The sequence below is a fragment of the Ascidiella aspersa genome, chromosome 3 (genome assembly GCF_963924565.1).
Source record: "Ascidiella aspersa chromosome 3, kaAscAspe10.2, whole genome shotgun sequence".
NCBI lineage: Eukaryota > Metazoa > Chordata > Ascidiacea > Phlebobranchia > Ascidiidae > Ascidiella > Ascidiella aspersa.
Window position 1 is genome coordinate 19,949,589 of NC_139449.1, and position 20,123 is coordinate 19,969,711.

Sequence of the window (20,123 nt, forward strand, 5' to 3'; positions counted from 1 at the left end):
TTAGGTAATTTCGAATGATGCTTGTGTGTTAAATAATCAAATGTCGTGCCATGCTGCTATAGTGCGCCGGTATGACTTATTGCAGACCTGGAAAAACTACGGCAGAGTAATTTAGTCCGTCCCGTGCCCATTTTTCAAAAAACATTTTTAGGAAAATATAGGCCTTTACATCATGCGCCCCCCTGTCAAAAATACCCGTCAACCCCTGACTTATTGTTGTACATTTCGTTGGCTTCGTTTTCCTAATAAAAAAAACGCGCTGCAGGAGAAGGCGCGAATCTTTTACTCGTCTGGTTGTATATTAAGCTGCTACTCTCCTGAAAGTCCCAAGCCAAGCCAATAAGTATCGGACGACGTGACATCAAATAGCGATACGTTTTTGTAGGATCGAATAAAACTAGAATTTACTCAAATTCAGGTGTCGCGATACATATAAAACGTAGAGCTTGCAAAACACAAATGTCTTGTTGTAAAGCAAGAACTTGTTGGGGTCCCTTTGTTTGCTTACTTTAAGGCGTGGCTTAGCGAAACAAAAAGGTTGCAAAATTTGTTTGCTTATCAGCTGCATTGTTTAAATTGTTGTATAAATGTGAAACACACATAAGCTACTGCGCAGCACTAGCACTATTTTCATTTTAATGAGCACACACATAGAACACATTACAAAATCAATAATAATAATAATAATAAAAAAAGTCAAAACAAAGTAACAAAAGCTAACATTTCGCCCAACAATGAAACAAACTATATAGGTACTCTTGGTTTTAGATCATTTGTCTAATTTGTGGGTGCACGTGATGAATACGCCCATATGTTTGTGACGTTCTTTCAAAACAAAAGACAAACCTTGCCGTTACACGATTGACGGACAATTGTTGAGTTAGGAGGGGAATAGGAATTTGAGCCGTCGCTTGTTTGCTAAATGGCGAAGTATCATGTTGCTAAAAATACAATGTTTTTCAGCTGCGCAAATACATATTTGACATAAAACAGCGCTAGGATGAAAGTGGTTTGTTTCAAACTGACGTCCGCTAGGATGAGAGAGGTCATGTTTCAAACTATATTAAGGTCAAAAATCGTTGTTCTAAAGGACAAGAAGTCATTCCTGGGTAAACATCTCACAAAACGCAAGCATGGCAAACCCCCGTGTAGAAGTTACCACAGAAGGCACCGAGTTACTGCAAGCAAAATACTATTGCAAAGTTGACAGAAATAAGGTTTGTTGCTAATATGTACATTACTTTTAGCGGTTATTGAAAATAAAAATGGAATTATTGGGATTTGTTTCAAATGATGACACACACTTGGTCAGCCGAAGAAAACGGTGCCTATGAAATGGCAAATAGTTTCAGTTACGAGCATTAGCATTTTTCAAGGTTCTATTTGGTTTCGAAAGCTATGGTCGAGTATAATGACTTTAAAAGTATGAAACTTTTAAACGAAATCCATACAAACCGCCATACCTTAGAAACCAACTAGTTAAATTGACATATTTTCTATTTATTGCGCATTTTAAACAGGAAGTAAACGTTGTATTGGAGCTAAAGCCCAATGAAGGCGGAAAGAAATACATTCCGTATCGGTATGTGCTGGTTATTGATGTCAGCGGAAGTATGGGAGTCACTGACCAAAGTCTGAAATGTCTGCTTGACCGAATTAAGGTAAACCTATGACTAGGGCGATTATTTTTTTACTTTTCCAAAATTTTGTTAAAATTTACACTTTAGGTCAAAATTTGTCAAAATTGTTTCAAGTCAAAATCGTGTACGAAATGCTCAAAAATCGAACAAAGTGCAATACGCTTCTTCAAATTGCCGTTTAGTTTACCCTTATCAAAAGGTCAAAATTTAGTTTGGAATTACATCCAACAAGATTTTAACTGTATTATATTTGAATTAGAGCAATATACAATTAACGCGTTAGGTTCAGCGAACTTCGATTCTGCTTCAGATAGTTATGAATCTCAGATTTTGACAAATGCATTGAACATTATTTGCTGTGTGTTATATCGGTGGTGACCTGCAATTATCCCGTTTCCTATTTCAATAATATGATAACTCTTTGTTATTTATTTGCCATTATTTTTACCTTGTATTTCAACTACATTATTTTTTTAACTAACTCACGTACCTGTTGTTCTTTGTCATGTTTATAGTTGTCTGTCTCTTTGATATGCCAAAAATACTAACTAAAAGCATTTTCAAGAAATTTGCATTTCTAACCCGAACAAATAACTGATTCCACCGGTCGTGAGTAAAACACCAAAAACAAGTGAATAACGACGCTAAAACACTGATACAGTAGTTCATACAACAATGCGTTGTTAAATCAATGTATTCCTGATTGGTCAAAATTTTGTCAAAAAAATATATTTTTAGGTCACTATTAGTCAAACTTTCAATTTTTAGGTCAAAAATAGTTGCCCTACTTATAACAGGATATGTCAGATAAGAATTTAGGTTGATTGACAATATTAAAGTATTGGTTTTTTGTAGAACATTAGGTGCATATAAAATAGGCAAATGGGAATATAATTCGAGAATACACCCGATAAGTTCGCCACAAGAAACCCGACCGATACACAGCTAGACTTTATACTTTAAAACTATTCATGTTTCTCTATTGTGATAATATTAACTATTATAATTATGCGATTCAGTTCCGGTTCAGCTCCCTAAAATCTTATAAAATACGGTTCAGGTTCAGTCACGGTTCGGAAAAAAAGTGACCCGAAACCGGTTCATAAAGTTCCGGTTCGGTTCCGGTTCGACTCCCTGAAACACACATATATTTTATGTATTATAGGTATTTGCAAAGACATTTGTCCAAAGAATGACAAAAGGATCCTGGTTGTCCATTGTCCAATTCTCAACAGATGCCGAGATATGTCTAGAAATGACAGAAATGGATTCACAAGGAAGAGTAGGATATTTTTAATAAATACGTTTGTGAACAAATGGCGTTGGGTTTATTTTAGCCAACCACTTTTCTTATTGTTATTGTCTTGTTATTTCCCTACAAAAATGAAGGTGATTCCCGTTTTTTGTAACGTAATTGTTTTTGTAAGGCTTATTTTTGCTAAAGTTAACTATGAGATTTCCACACAGATAAGAGCAGGTACTATAATAAATGGCCTTGAAGCTGGTGGTTGCACCAACCTTAGTGATGGAATTTTCGAAGCTCTAAAGACAACAATTAGGTAAGTAATTCTAGCATGTGATTAATTAAACCCTTGTAAAAATAAATAGAATAAAATGGAAGAGATTGTTAGCAGAATGTGTCGCTGGGAATCACATTAGGGAATTAATACTTTGAAAAGTAAGCAAACCTTTATTCTTTACACCAAAAAGTTATAAGATTCTTGGATTGTAACATTTTAAAACAGCGCTGATTTATAACGTATAGATAAAGTCAAAATTGATCCTACCTTCTCAAACTCGCTTTTCAAACCATACATGACATCGTACAGCATTCTTGTGCATTTTAATACAGCGATGCCCAAACACGTGATTGCATAATCCTTTTTACGGATGGTCAAGCTAATGAGGGAATTCAGAATGCTAACCAGCTGGTGACAGAGTACAAATATCTAGAGAGGAAGTACAACAAAAACAGTCGTGTTCCGATTTCAGCCTTCACTGTTGGCCACTACAAACCTGACCTACTTCGCGAGGTGAGACTCACAGTTATAATCGTAAAATTTTTTTTTACGTTATAATCGTAAAAAAAGTTATTTTAAGTATGAACAGTCTTGTTATATATAATCAAGTAGTTAATGGAGCCTTTATCGTTTTGTTTTACCGAATCGCTGTTTTAGATTTCCAAAAGACTTGGCTGTGAGGCTTTCTACTGGTTAAATGAAGATCATCAAATTGAAGCAGATCTGTTTACTCCTAAAATTCTCAGGTAATTAGCAATCTTTCTCAGCTTGCTATGCGTTTTCTTAGTTTGGTAAAATGTCCTTTAACAGTATACAGTAGGGGTCGGCAACCTACGGCCCGCGGCCCGCCGATGGGCTACGGGCCCGCCAATGGAATTCTTCCGGCCCGCCGCCTCTTTGAGAATTTAGACACGAGTCTATTTCACATCCTTTTTTGACTATTTTAACTTAAAACGGTTAACAAACACTGAGCTAGATTAACTTAAAAAAACAAAAAAAAAAACACTTTACATTAGTATTATAGATGACGACGTGTGAACTTGAATTTTAATCCAAACAAACGATTTTTTTGCGCTTTTAACACTCTTCTGCCTCTGTCAATGTAATTGAACTCGTTTTTCAGTGCAAAAAATATTCGAGGCCCGCCTGATTAACAGTTTTTCTAACATTTTAATAACACAATTCTTAGTTATCATTTTGTGCGGCCCGCAGAGACCTTTCTAAGTTTGGTTTTGGCCCGCGACTAAAAAAGGTTGCCGACCCCTGGTATACAGTATAATAGAAATAAATAAGTATAATTCTTTTGAATGTCACTTGGTAGGTGTTAATTATATTTTATCAGAGAGGAGATTATTTTGACGGATATTAACATTCATCTGGAGTGTTTAGAAGGAGTGACATTACCCGTCCGGGATGCATCAACACATTGCTTAGAGGTAAATATTAGTTTTCGCAGCTTGATTTTAACTTTGGCAATAACATTCTGTATGTTGCAGACTAACATCACTGATAAAACTTCAGTAAAAGAACTACAATACTTTTTTCATTGTATACCTTCGCGAATGAAAAGGAATGTGGTCTTTGAATTGGCTTTGCCGAGAAATTGTCAGGTAAATAGATATTAGTCAGTGGAGAAACTTTTATTCTTTAAGAATCTTAATAAATGCAAAATAACACAGAAAAAAAATAGTTTTTTTTTATTTTTGAATTTGATATAACTTTCGAAAACCATAATCCATGTGAGATTTGTTGTTCTACTTTATCTTGTGCAGAATTTTATAACAATGATGATTTATCTGTACCGGTAAGATATTTCTGCTTGTACTTAATTAGTTTTTGATTTTTTAGCTTGATCGAAAAATAATATTAAGGGTCAAAAAAAAATTCTTGGACTTTCAATGTTCTCCACAATTTTCAACCGACTATTTGGAGCTACGGTTGAAATCTATGTATCAGAAGAGGCCTAAGAAAGGTTTGAAAATGAATAACATTTGTAACGAAATATTGCTTAATGACCGGCCTTCGGCAACTTTCGAACCCAACATAAGGGTTTGACCTCGCTCCAATGAATATTTACTTTAAAAAAAGGACAGTTAAGTAAGAACTCTTGCCACTACAAACTTTGATTTTTATCTACAGTATATTGCGCAAAGTTATATAAATTTACGAGCGATTGCGGCTTGTGGCAGTCAACAATAAAATGATGTTTGTTTTTGCATTACTTTTTTCTTCTCTAACAATAATTGATCTATCAATTATTCTAGACTTAATAATTCGCTTTAAATTTTTGGGTTATAGCGCTTCGAAAAACTGGCTGCAGCCGGGTCATTAACAAGGTTCTTCCAAAAATACGATTGTTATATAATTACAAAAAAAATGACCATTATATTGTGTTTAAAACATTTTCTAGATTTCACCGGCCGACTCAGCCTCCTAATTCTGAATCATTATTTCCTAAGTTACTTTGTTTTATTACTGCGATATCCGCCCCGTTCCATGTTTTACGAAAACTTATTTTGGTTTTACGTATAAAGATTCTGGAACCCGGGAAAAAGAAATTCTCCAGAACACTGCTTCATATTCCATGAAAGAGAGCGTTATAGATGAAACTTGGGATGGCTCTCAAGAAGCATTTGCGACAGTCCACCAACAAAACCTTCGAGTCATCACTGCGAAATCCCTTGAGCAATTCGGAGAATCTGGGTAATTTGCTTGTATACATCTTGTTTTATTATTTAGTCTACACCTGCAGCTACGTCCAGGCTTTGTAATTTTGGTAAATTCATCTTGTGTCCAAATTTATTTCAGAATGATTCCAACTGACGTAAATAAAGAAATGGAGAAAATCAAAGATGTCGTAACTGAAGTTTTGGGTGTTACAAATCACTTTTGCCGAAAAGTTTGCGACGAAGCGGAAGATTTCAAAGAAAAGCTTAACTTTGTACGAAGCGAATTACAGTAAGTTCACTTATCTGTTTATGTTAATGTTTATCTATTAATATTAATTTTCAAAATATGTAAATAACAGAGGTGACGATAACTGGGCTCGCATGGCTGCCATGGAGTCGTCGTTGTCTGCTGAGATGCCTCCCGCAACTGGTGTGTGTGAGCCAGATAAACCTAAACCTTTCATGCCTAAAGAGGTGGCAACGCAACACCAAAGCATAAGTGAGGTAAGGTTTTTGGTATTTTCCTAATGATCAAATAGTTGATATATGCGAAATATTACGATTTCGTTAATTCAGGACGTAAAACTAATCGAAGAAGGAAAGGCGCTTCCAGAATTGCAAACTAAAGCACAGCCGGTAACTTCTAATCTATTTTCTTCAAATATAACTTTTATTAAGAAATTCTCATTACCCGTCCCTCTGCAGATACCGGAAAAAGAAAAGTCCGAAACAAAACTAAAGAAAAACTCAAACTCTTCGCAGAAACTTGAACAATTCACTACTAAACCAAAACCAAAGGAAATTAATGAACAACAACTAGCATTGTTCCTTGCCATTCTAGCTGTTTGCTTCTCATTACTCTATTTAATAATATCTAGTTATTTTGGTTAATTCCCATTTCCATACAAACATTAGATTACAAAAATCAATTTAAATTTTTAACAGTGCATATAATTTGCAATATTCTCAGCTTTATATTTCTACAGTCAATAATATAGTGCTGTTTGATTACAGAGATGGATTAATTGTAATTTGCAATTGTAATTGATGTAACTAATTACAGCTTTTAATGTAATTGAGGCATTTTTATTATGTTTAACTCTGGTTGATATTGTAATTTGCTAAATTTTTGGCTCAATTGAGAAAATCAAGTTTCAATAGAAAATGTTTAATTAACTTTGCGCAAAACACAACTGTCGAAACTTTTAAAAACAGGGCTTTTTTCTGTCGCGGGCCAAAACCCTACTCAGCGAGGTATTGCCGGGCCCTAATAAATTTCCACCAACAATATTGTTGTTAAAACGTGTGAGCGTCAATTTTGTTGTTAAAACGTGTAAGCGTTAATTTTGTTGTTGAAACGTGTGGGAGTAAATTTTGTTGTTGAAACGTGTGAGCGTTAACCAATTTATTACAAATCAGCAACTGACTGTGTATTTTTATGCAACGGAAAAAAGTTTACCTTTACTTATAAAAGAAGACGCCGGTAAAAAAATGTATTTATTTGGATTAAATTGGAAAAAGCTATCAATCAAAAGGGAATGTTACTCATGGGGTGCGCATATTGCCATTGTGGGTATATAGACCACTATAAAAGAATATTTATTTCGTATAAACAACGGTAAACCGGTACCATAAAAATGTCTGCACTTAAATACTTTATATAAGATGTCGATAATTAGTTTTACGTTTTACGTGAAATTAGGCTACACTTACTATTAACAAAAAGTACAAAACCGAAAATTCTGGATAACTAACAAAACGCTTTCAGCAGCAATATGCTGACAGTTTGAAATATACACAGGCAGTCGTCATGACGTCACAACCGGCCAGACTGTTCAAACCGAATAACAGCAGTTTGACCTGAGCCGCTATCCGATAAAGTTACATACATTATGCTGATTTTGGCAAAACATAAATATGTACGGTTCATTAGGCCTACCGGTACCCCACAGTTTTACAGCTGCACAGGAATTCCTCCCGTGAACTGTTGACGAGAAGTACGAAACAGTGAATTATCTCGTTAGGATAGCTGTATTGTAAATACGTTAAAATTGCTTTTTTGAAAATGTTAGAATTCGCAAGGATTAATCTCACGAATTTTGTTTTGTAAATATAGCTAAACTTAAACCGAATCTGGCAAAATCCGGTTACTCACCCCCTTTAAAAAATATCATTTCCACCCCTTTTTAAAAATATCGTTTTTAGCTTTAAAATGTTAAAACTCCTTAACCCCGTGCTAAGTTTTGTCTAGTAAAAATCCCCTCTTACCGTGCACAACATTCTTGCGTTAATGAATCAAACTTTAATACAACAAGTCCCACTAACAACTAGGATGAGATTTCTAATGACATCAGATCGTAGTCGATAACTTTTAACTCGTAAAATCGTCACACGTCGGATATGGGGTCATTGATAGATGCTATCGGTGCACATCCAAATCATCCATGTATGTATTAAATCAGGGAGTTGAACCGGAACCGAACCGGAAATTTATGAACCGGTTTTGGGTCATTTTTTTCTAAACCGTAACCGAACCTGAACAGTTTTTTGTAAGATTTTAAGGAGCCGAACTGGAACTGAACCGAATAATTTGAAAGAACACGGACCTTAAGCCAGTGGTCGGCAAACTTTTTTGTCGAGGCCCAAATTACTCTTTTCAGAGCTATTGAAGGCCCACCACGTAAAGCCACTTCGACAGCAAAAGCGCTGGCGGATTCAGGACATTTTTTTAAGTTGGAGGCATTAGATACACGTCACAAAGTATACGTTTTAAAACAACTCTTCTTACAAACACTTGTTGTTCTCGAACGAACTCGTGCGCAAATATGAAGACAAGACCAGTTTAAACGCGCATATAAAAAAAATGGTTAATTGGTTTTAAATTGGCAAAATTTCAATTTTAAGGACAAACAAGTGATGAATATGACACATCAAAGAATTCTAATATTTCTTGGAATAACGTCATTTATAGTATATATTAACAGAAATTGTACTGTACAGTTTTATGCGTCCCACGACGCAAGAAATCAAAGTAGCTTTTGGTACATGAAAGTCCTTACATTTGACCTCACAAGTGGGCCTAACGTCATAGTTTAAGTAATTGAAGAAAAATGTTCTTCTCGCACCAACCGGTGTGGTAATATGGAACTTAAACAAGTTTTGGGAAACGCAAAAACACGTTTATGTAAGTTTAGTTGTCAAATCGTTTATCTTAGACGTGTACTGAATTCATAAAAGATTAACCCTATATCATCTCCACAGCTGAATGGCGGCGCCCGCAATCACGTGAAAAGTTGCCACGAAACACATAAAAGGAATACATTACATTAATCTTGCCTTATAATTTGGATAAATGTTACTCATGATACAATAGCTATATTACAAAGTTCAATAGAAAATAACTATAGATATAATTTGGGCGCTGGTCTAGAATCCTACCACTTTTTTTTTTTTTTTTTTTGCGGCAGAAGGTACAGTAGCAAAATTTAGTTTTTTAAATGTAAATTCCAAAGGTAACAATAAAGCTTGTTAGGCTGGCCATATTTTTCCCAAAGGTGAAAGCATTTTCCCAATAAATTTGTACAGGGGGGTATTATCTTGCAAGTGGCGACACCTGGCGTATTTTATTGAAGGTTAACGGTCATATATGTTTGCATTATTTTGCCCGAAAATTTAGAATTGTGTAGTTGCCCTTGTGCTGGGTCTACCCTAATGATAAACACACCGTCAGAAAGAGCCAACCCTCTTCTGCACAGCGAGAGCAAAAATAAACCCCTATATGCATGGTGCGACGCCTAGCGGAACTCTTAGCGTACCCTATATTATAAAATACTTGCCACTAGGTGACAGCACAGAAACTCCGATCGAGTCTTGAGGTAGCCTTATTCTATTCTTGAAACGTAACTATAAGTGCTTAGTGCATTAGCCTTTCTTTACAGAGTCGATTCTTTGGGGGTAATTTTGATGAAATATCTACGGCCGCCTAGCATACGAAATTGCATTGACGTGCGCAAGTCTAGAATCCTACCACAATATTTCGGCTTTTTGCCCGAATTTAGATTTGTGTAGTTGCCCTTGTGCTAGGTCTACCCTAATGATAAACACACCGTCAGAAAGAGCCAACCCTCTTCTGCACAGCGAGAGCAAAAATAAACCCCTATATGCATGGTGCGACGCCTAGCGGAACTCTTAGCGTACCCTATATTATAAAATACTTGCCACTAGGTGGCAGCACAGAAACTCCGATCGAGTCTTATTGCCTTATTCTATTCTTGAAACGTAACTATAAGTGCTTAGTGCATTAGCCTTTCTTTACAGAGTCGATTCTTTGGGGGTAATTTTGATGAAATATCTACGGCCGCCTAGCATACGAAATTGCATTGACGTGCGCAAGTCTAGAATCCTACCACAATATTTCGGCATTTTGTCCTAATTTAGATTTGTGTAGCTGCCCTTGTGCTGGGTCTACCCTAATGATAAACACACCGTCAGAAAGAGCCAACCCTCTTCTGCACAGCGAGAGCAAAAATAAACCCCTATATGCATGGTGCGACGCCTAGCGGAACTCTTAGCGTACCCTATATTATAAAATACTTGCCACTAGGTGGCAGCACAGAAACTCCGATCGAGTCTTATTGCCTTATTCTATTCTTGAAACGTAACTATAAGTGCTTAGTGCATTAGCCTTTCTTTACAGAGTCGATTCTTTGGGGGTAATTTTGATGAAATATCTACGGCCGCCTAGCATACGAAATTGCATTGACGTGCGCAAGTCTAGAATCCTACCACAATATTTCGGCATTTTGTCCTAATTTAGATTTGTGTAGCTGCCCTTGTGCTGGGTCTACCCTAATGATAAACACACCGTCAGAAAGAGCCAACCCTCTTCTGTACAGCGAGAGCAAAAATCAACCCCTATATGCATGGTACGACGCCTAGAGGAGCTCTTAGCGTACCCTATATTATAAATCTCATGCCACTAGGTGGCAGCACAGAAACTCCAATCGAGTCGTGGGGTAGCCTTATTCTATTCCTAAAACGTAACTATGAGTGCTTAGTGCATTAGCCTTTCTTTACAGAGTCGATTCTTTGGGGGTAATTTTGATGAAATATCTACGGCCGCCTAGCATACGAAATTGCATTGACGTGCGCAAGTCTAGAATCCTACCACAATATTTCGGCTTTTTGCCCAAACAACAAAACGCTCTTTCTTTAAAACTACCAATTTTCTGGACTTCAAACCGCGCGTGTGGTTTCAGCAGACCGTAGCACACTTCGATCTGAAACGAATAACTGCTGATGACACAAAATATTACTACGTCGTGTCCGCGTTTTTGGTTTCAAGCACACTTTGTTGGAAATTTATTTTAGCGAATGGCTCCTGCCCCCTCTTTGGCGTTGATTTTCTCAGAGCTCACTCACGTTGGGGGAACTGCGGCGCCGACGCCTTAAATGCTATGTCGTTCACTAGCATCGCCTTGCATACAGCGTCACAAGCGCCTCAAGGATTGTACACATTAGCAAAGTTGAAAAGTCGCTACAATGACATAATCATGGAGTTTCCTCAGAATTCCTGTAGGCTACAAGCTTTTTGCAAACCTTGACGAAAGATAGTGTGGACTTCATATTCTTACCGCAGTTCATTCGATTCACGCAAGAGCACGAAGACTGCCACCAGAAAAATTGCAACTTGCAAAAGCTGAATTCAGCAAAATGTTGGAAATGGATTTTATTCGGCGTTCCGCAAGCTGTTGGTTATTAATCACCTTGCCCTTGTGGCGATTATCGTCGACTTAATGCAGTCACAGAACCAGGTCGCTACGCAATTCCTCATATACAAGATTTTTCTGCGCTCCTGTCTGACGCAAATGTATTTTCAAAACTTGATCTAGTACGCTGGTATCTCCAGGTTGAAGTGGCACAGTGGCACAAAAGTGGCACAGTGGCACAAAACAAGAATGGAGCAGCACCACTTCCTCAAAAGGTATAAATAATCAGATAATGTCCTGTACCATCTACCATCAAACGGATGGAGTGGATGCTTCGGATAAAGCTATTGGCGGCGTTTTGGAACAGTAAATTGATGGTGTTTGGAAACCGTTAGCATTTTCAGTCGTTATTTGCGGCCACCAGAAACGAGGTACAGCATGTTCGACAGGGAACTATACTTGCCCTTAACCAGGCGGTCCAAACTTTTCGGTACGTTTTAGATGGGCGTAGGTTTACCGCATTTACCGGCCACAAACCTTTAACCTTCGCGTTTGCAAAAGCATCTTATCCATGGTTTGCGCGGCAACAACGACATATTTCTGAAATTGCTGAGTTTACTACGGATGTACAGCATATTTGTAAAAACAACTGTGCGGCCGATTCACTTTTTCACTTGTCATCCATAAATCTTCGTCAAAATGATGTACTTAACATCGATTACGCATCTTTAGGTGCGGCACAACAATGTGCGGAAGTTGAAGCTTACACAACAGCTATCTATGGACTATATATCGAACAGATTCCGCTTGGCTCGTCAAGAGTTGTTTTATTATGTGATACGTCCACCGGATATCATCGTCCCATTATACTACAACCTTGTCAAAGCAAACTTTTGACGTCAAACATGGCTTATCGCACTCGTCTATTCGGACCACTAGAAAAATCATATCCTCAAAATATGTTCGGCACGGCCTCCACAAACAAGTCGGTTGGTGGGCTAAGCAATGCAGCTCCGCTGGCAAGGTATGCAGATCCAGGTAAGCCTTTCGATCATGTGAACATATATATTGTTGGTTCCCTGCCTTCATGTCAAGTTTACAGCTTTCTATTAACAATGGTGCATAGATTTAAACGTTCGACGGAAGTTGTTCTGATGCCAGACGCAACGACCGTTACTTGTACACGTGTATTATTAGCAACTGGGTAAGCCGCTTCGGTGTCCCCGCGGACATTACATCAGATCGTGGCGCCACCAGTTCACTTCACAACTATAGTCAAGTATAATTAACACGCTCGGTGTGAAAATTCATCGCACCACTTCTTATCATCCCTAGTCAAATGGACTCGTCGAGAGATTCCAACGCCATCTAAAGTCTGCGTTGATGGCTCGCCTAAACGGACTCAACTGGGTTGATCAACTTCCATGGGTGCTACTGGGCATACGGACCGCTCCAAAGGAGGACCTACACACGTCGTCGACAGAACTGGTATATGGTACCCCACCCGCAGTTCTGGGAGATTTACCAGGTGTACCATCTGCACCAAGCTCCACGCCTTGCAGCTATTCAGAGGCAGTAGGTCACTTGAAGCCAACACCCGTGGCATGACATACGGTGCGCTATAATTGAACTTGCTTTACCAAAGCGTTGATAAACGTGACCAGTTGCTAGAAAGTGGTCAAATGGTTAACGAAAGCATAAGAGAATACGTTTTCGAAACGATGGCGAACAAGCGTACCCAGACGGCGGCGACAAGCCTACAGTAAAAAATGAGGTTATGTATGGTTCTACTGCGCGGCTTGAGCGACAGAACACTCGCCACTGCAATTAGTAAGAACGTGTCAAAAAAGCGCGACTTTACTAAAGCCGTAAAGATGGCTACGCCCAGAATTGCGTGCCAGCCCTCACAGAATGTAGGCTAAATTAGCAATAATGCTACGACGGAGAGTGTTTCTGCAGACCCCGTCTTATACCCATTCAACCCGGCGGCTCCCCTCCATATGGATTCCGTACCTCTCCCTTATTGGATGAAACGGTTGTCCGGAGGTGGTAGCTCTCCCATATTCACTCTAACAAATAAACGGTAGCTTAACGCATTGACATGGGTATAACTTTATTCTGAGTTTCTTGCCTGAAAAAAAAATAAAATAAAAAAAAAACAGCTTTCCGAAAGGAATTCCAACGCCAAATAGGGGATTTTATGGAAACGATCGACCATTTACGACAAGAGGTAGCCGACCTTCGCTCCGGCTATTACCAGCCACTGGACCAGGACGCTAGCAGGTTTGACCTCGGTGATTTACCTAAACAGTCTATCGTACAAATCGCATCTGGTCAAAGGCCTCATTCCTTCGTTAATATTATGATAGAAAACCTGTCAGTGCGCGCCCTTGTTGATACGGGCTTAGCAGTTACCATCATACGAGAAAGGTATGGAACTGTTTGAAGGCTAAAGTTAAACGTAACCTGTCGTAGTGTCCCGAAATCCTGTCATTTGCCCATGCCACAATAGGTCACAAACTAAACACACCCATGTTATTGTAATGACCGCGGAAGCGTGGACTTTTCTTGTTCTACCCAACAGAGCGTCAGCTTCGTATGCCCAACTGAAGAAAACCACAAGAATTTTACAGACGAAATTGAAATTGGTGGCGGTCTTACAACAAGCGAGCTCGCACGGATACAGACCTTTTGCAACATGGTCACAGATCGTTTGCGACCCACTCTGCAGAAATAGGACGAACTGATCTCGTCGAACATGTGATTAACACCAGAGATGCTCGCCCAGTGGACCAACCCTTTCGTCGGATGGCACCACCTGAGATGAAGAAAGTGGACGAAATCGTCTACGAGATGAAGACCCAAGGTTTTATACGTCCATCGTCATTCCCATGGTCGAGCCCGATAGTACTCGTGAGGAAAAATCAGATGAAACTCGTTTTTGCATTGATTATCGGGGCCTAAATGAGGTGACAAAGAAAAACAGCTACAGTAGACCAAAGCCTCGATATTTTATCTAACTCCACCTATTTTAGTAGCCTACACTATTTAAAATCTGCGTATTGGCAAATTCCTATGGATAAGACTTCCCGCGAAAAGGACCGCTTTCGCGAGCCACATGGGTATGTTCGAGTCCAATGTGATGCCAATGGGTCTTTGCAATTCCGCTGCTGGTTTCCAGCGACTAATGCGTATTGTTTTGAATGGCATAGAACGGCGTCTTATTTTGCCATTGGATGTGTGTCACCGCAGTGGAAAGAGGGAAAAGAACATGTCATAGCCTATGGCAGCAGAACTAAATCAGGACGAAATTATTCCACCAGGCGCAAAAAATTATTAGCGGTCGTTTATGCCACCAAGTTATTTCGCTGCTATCTCCTAAGACAAGGTTTTACTTTGCGGACTGACCACGCTTCTCTCAATTGGCTATATCAGTCCAAGGACCTCTATGACCAGTATGCGCGATTGGTCCAGCAACTGTTTTAATCAAATACATCAGTGTCAAACATAAAAATGCAGATGGTCTTTGCGCACGCCAATGCAATTTCGTATGCTAGGCGGCCGTATATATTCCAGAAAAAGTACCCCCAAAAATCGACTCTGTAAAGAAAGGCTAATGCACTAAGCACTTATAGTTACGTTTCAAGAATAGAATAAGGCTACCTCAAGACTCGATCGGAGTTTCTGTGCTGCCAACTAGTGGCAAGTATTTTATAATATAGGGTACGCTAAGAGTTCCGCTAGGCGTCGCACCATGCATATAGGGATTTATTTTTGCTCTCGCTGTGTAGAAGAGGGTTGGCTCTTTCTGACGGTGTGCTTATCATTAGGGTAGACCCAGCATAAGGGCAACTACACAATTCTAAATTCAGGCAAAAAGCCGAAATATTGTGGTAGGATTCTAGACTTGCGCACGTCAATGCAATTTCGTATGCTAGGCGGCCGTAGATATTCCAGCAAAATTACCCTCAAAGAATCGACTCTGTAAAGAAAGGATAACGCACTAAGCACTCATAGTTACGTTTTAGGAATAGAATAAGGGTACCCCACGACTCGATCGGAGTTTCTGTGCTGCCACCTAGTGGCAAGAGATTTATAATATAGGGTACGCTAAGAGTTCTGCTAGGCGTCGCACCATGCATATAGGGGTTTATTTTTACTCTCGCTGTACAGAAGAGGGTTGGCTCTTTCTGACGGTGTGTTTATCATTAGGGTAGACCCAGCACAAGGGCAACTACACAAATCTAAATTCGGGCAAAAAGCCGAAATATTGTGGTAGGATTCTAGACTTGCGCACGTCAATGCAATTTCGTATGCTAGGCGGCCGTAGATATTTCATCAAAATTACCCTCAAAGAATTGACTCTGTAAAGAAAGGCTAATGGACTAAGCACTTATAGTTACGTTTCAAGAATACAATAAGGCTACCTCAAGACTCGATCAGAGTTTCTGTGCTGCCACCTAGTGGCAAGTATTTTATAATATAGGGTACGCTAAGAGTTCCGCTAGGCGTCGCACCATGCATATAAGGGTTGATTTTTGCTCTCGCTGTACAGAAGAGGGTTGGCTCTTTCTGACGGTGTGTTTATCATTAGGGTAGACCCAGCATAAGGGCAACTACACAATTCTAAATTCAGGAAAAGCCGAAATATTGTGGTAGGATTCTAGACTTGCGCACGTCAATGCAATTTCCTATGCTAGGCGGCCGTAGATATTTCATCAAAATTACCCCCAAAGAATCGACTCTGTAAAGAAAGGCTAATGCACTAAGCACTTATAGTTACGTTTCAAGAATAGAATAAGGCTACCTTAAGACTCGATCGGAGTTTCTGTGCTGCCACCTAGTGGCAAGTATTTTATAATATAGGGTACGCTAAGAGTTCCGCTAGGCGTCGCACCATGCATATAGGGGTTTATTTTTGCTCTCGCTGTGCAGAAGAGGGTTGGCTCTTTCTGACGGTGTGTTTATCATTAGGGTAGACCCAGCACAAGGGCAACTACACAATTCTAAATTTTCGGGCAAAATAATGCAAACATATATGACCGTGAACCTTCAATAAAATACGCCAGGTGTCGCCACTTGCAAGATAATACCCCCCTGTACAAATTTATTGGGAAAATGCTTTCACCTTTGGGAAAAATATGGCCAGCCTAACCAGCTTTATTGTTACCTTTGGAATTTACATTTAAAAAACTAAATTTTGCTACTGTACCTTCTGGTGCTAAAAAAAAAAAAAAAAAAAAGTGGTAGGATTCTAGACCAGCGCCATAATTTGTTATAAACTGCATTTTGTAGGGAGTCCAAGTCCACACAGCGTTATGCTGTTGACACCAAGAAAAGGTGCAGTATTACATGCCATTAATGCAGAAAACACTGCCATGCCATAATGTTAAAAAAATAACGCGCGAAAAATTTTGCGTTTACATAGTTAAAGTTGGCATAAAATATAGCATGGACCATTCTGGGACAATGTAAAAAGTCTTAGCCACACCAACTTTTAAAATATTGTGCAATAAATGAACGGCTATCACGCGGCCCACAACTATACACGATAACTCTAATTAATTTAAAAGTAACCAGCGGCCCACTAAAAATGGCTCTGCGGCCCACATTTAGGCCGCGGCCCACAGTTTGCCGACCACTGCCTTAACCGAACCTGTTGACAAAAGCGGTTCATTCCAGCATGACGTCACAACTTGTATTTTACAGAGTCAAGTTATGCCATGTTCAAAATTTATGAAAAAATTTGAATATTGATTAAAACAACGTTGATTGTTTTAAGATTTATCAATAATGAGTTGCTGTTTTTTCAATTTGTCACGTAACTTAGATTAAATGACTTAGCACCCTAATTTTTAGATTTAATGCAACTTATATTGTATCCGAACCGAACTTTATGAACCGGTTTTGAAATAACAATGGTCGAACCGGAGCTGAACCGTAACTTTTAAATTGCTTAAAACCGAAACCGGAACTGAACCGGATTCCAAAAAAATTCTTGAACCCGAACCGAACCTGAACCGGAAAAACCAAACGTTCAAACGTTTCGACTCCCTGTATTAAATTTATATCAAAAATATAGTTTTGTCTTTATGATTTAATCGTTTGCCTTTTTTGGTTCAGGTTCAGTTACGAATTCTTGTTATTTTTCAATAGGGAATTACCCAATGTAATTACACTAGATTCGACAATGGACAATTTACGTTATTCACACCCAGGGCTGCCACTCCTAGTGGTTTTTGAAATAATCTAGTGGTCTAGTGGTTTTCTTGGAGAATCTAGTGGTTTTTTGTAACCTTGAAATCGAGTAAAAAACTTTAAGTTATTTCCTGGCTTCCATTGTTATAAATGGTGAAGTAAATGAAAAATTTTCTTTTTTAAACCAAATGTAAAAGTCTGATCGTGTTTGGTGATCGTCGAATAACAAGTTGCTATACTGATTACTGTTAGTGTCGTGCTGCTCGAAATCTGTAGGGTGTGGGCCTATTTAATCACCGCTTGCCAACCAAAGGTGCTAAAGGGAGAAGAGGGGAGTGAGAGGAAGGAGCAGGTCTGGGCCAGTGGCGTAGCCAGCCGAAAATTTTGGGGGGGGCCAAAAAGTTGGAATGTTTTATTTAGCTCTTAGCATTGTATCAACTGCCGTAACGAACACAGGTAACAATGCTAGCAAACCGTTTCGAGCAGCAACTGACTGAGTGTTAACGCAATACTCAAAAAACAGTCAATGAGCAAAAACTGTCTGAAAGTAGTAAAAGTACATTAATGTATAGTAAATGTTATATTAACTACATCGTTTGTGACGTAACAATGCATGACAATTGAAGGTGTGGCATGCCTGTGATCAAATGTTGTGGTACTGCTCATAAATGCTACAAAACAAATTATTAGGAGTAAAATCTTTATAAAATTTTTGGGTGAGCCATGGCCCCTCAGGCCCCCCCTGGCTACGCCTATGGTCTGGGTAGGGTATATAGGTAATGCTGGCGAATTAGCCGGCAAAATAAATATTAATTTTTCAAAAAGTCGACCTCTATAGGGAGGAATTTCTGGCGATCCCTAGCTAAGACCCCCAGGGTCAGTTAAACTTATTTATAGTGAATAGAACTGCCCCCAGGGCCCAAACCCAATCTTAGCAATTGTGAACTAGGTTGGGCCCTTTTATTGTACTTTGCAGTTCAATTGATATCATAGTCGTAGTGTGCGTAACTCCACCACGGAAAAACAAGTTTGTTTTTTTAACTGTTTTAACTTGAATTAGTTGAACAATGATAATTTAAAATCCTGGCTGAAACCGGACAAGACTGATAGAGATACAGCAATATGCCAAGCTTGCGATATAAAGTTAAAACAGCCAAACGCAAGTGACAAAGTAGTGCTGAAAGTAATATTCAACAAGAAACGGCGATAAAAGCAGAGCTTTTGTTAGCTAGATTCTTTGACTTTTCATGCAATATGAATGTGCATATTTAGCAAATAGTGGCTTTAATAAAGCATATATGGCACACAGACTTAAAAATAGTCTATTTTTACATTGATTAAACGTCTGATGTTAAACCGACATAAAAATGGCCATTTGTTGTCGCGATAACAATCTAGTTTTTTTACGGTCCAATCTAGTGTTTTTTTAATTTTGAGAGTGGCAGCCCTGTTCACACCCCACGTGATAAAAAGGAATTGTAAATTGTATACAGTTTTTCGTTTTCGATTAGTGATTAGAATATTTAGTAGTTTCGATAAGTTTGTTTATCAGACAAATTGGATTATAAAATCAAGCTAGGTTTAATATCTTTTGCGATGTGGTTAAGTATTTGCAAACTATAATAAATAATAATATGCCGCTATTATAGGCCGTAGCTTTTTTTTTTTCATTTAAGACAAGTTTGACAAGCTTGGACTCACATCTGTCTTAATATGCGACTTATGTATAAACACACTAACACAATATTCTTTTGACCGTCTGCTGACCCCATATTTGAAACTTTGAAAATTGAATTGGGACATTTTTGAGGAGCTTGAAATTGCAAAACTAAAATAAAGCTACTGCTAAAATTTGCGTGGCTGTAAATACTTTACTTCTCAAATGATATGTAAATGCACTTATCAGAACTCTAAGCATGTTTCACGTTTGCTGATTCAAATTTGTGCAGCCGGAGGATTGCTAATTTTCCACAAAATGACATAAAATAGATTGTTCCCCAGGACTTTTCTATATACTAAAAGTCATGTAGTAAAATGTTCTTTTATAAAATAACTCCAACATTATAATTTATTATGTGATGCCGGTATTTAAATAGGTTTTGTTTAATGTACTTTGATTTTAGCACTTCAGACTGCTAAACAAGCTACCAAGAAGAATTATTATGTAATCCAACGTTGGATCATGATCAGTGTTCCCTCTAAAGTACGGAACTGCACAGCTACACCAATAGAATATTTTAGGCCTAAAGGAGTCCATTCTGAGGCAAAAAATGTTTAGCCAACATAATCTGTATAAATACCTTTTCCTCTTAAAAATATGAACATTGAAGCAAGAGTGATAATTGCCATATTAAAATGACATTGTTCATTAACTTGAACATTGTTTAT

General features: G+C 38.4%; 1 protein-coding gene across 3 annotated transcripts; it reads left to right on the forward strand.

The window, feature by feature from the left end:
- The first annotated feature begins 1,117 nt into the window (after nucleotides 1-1,117).
- On the forward strand, nucleotides 1,118-7,249 carry LOC146160664 (uncharacterized). Of its 3 annotated transcripts, XR_014494681.1 has the most exons (12): nucleotides 1,118-1,217; nucleotides 1,521-1,661; nucleotides 2,806-3,199; nucleotides 3,493-3,673; nucleotides 3,818-3,906; nucleotides 4,503-4,596; nucleotides 4,657-4,770; nucleotides 5,009-5,132; nucleotides 5,695-5,926; nucleotides 6,256-6,333; nucleotides 6,406-6,465; nucleotides 6,535-7,249. XR_014494681.1 is itself a non-coding variant. In XM_083385379.1 (10 exons), the coding sequence occupies exons 3-10, from the start codon at nucleotides 2,886-2,888 to the stop codon at nucleotides 6,566-6,568; spliced, it is 1,119 nt and encodes a 372-aa protein (XP_083241505.1). In that variant the 5' UTR covers nucleotides 1,118-1,217; nucleotides 1,521-1,661; nucleotides 2,806-2,885; the 3' UTR covers nucleotides 6,569-7,249. The 3 variants fall into 3 exon arrangements, 1 of the variants encoding a protein (XP_083241505.1); XR_014494680.1 differs by having other exon boundaries at nucleotides 6,256-7,249; XM_083385379.1 differs by lacking the exons at nucleotides 6,256-6,333; nucleotides 6,406-6,465 and having other exon boundaries at nucleotides 5,695-5,863.
- The last annotated feature ends 12,874 nt before the right edge of the window (nucleotides 7,250-20,123 follow it).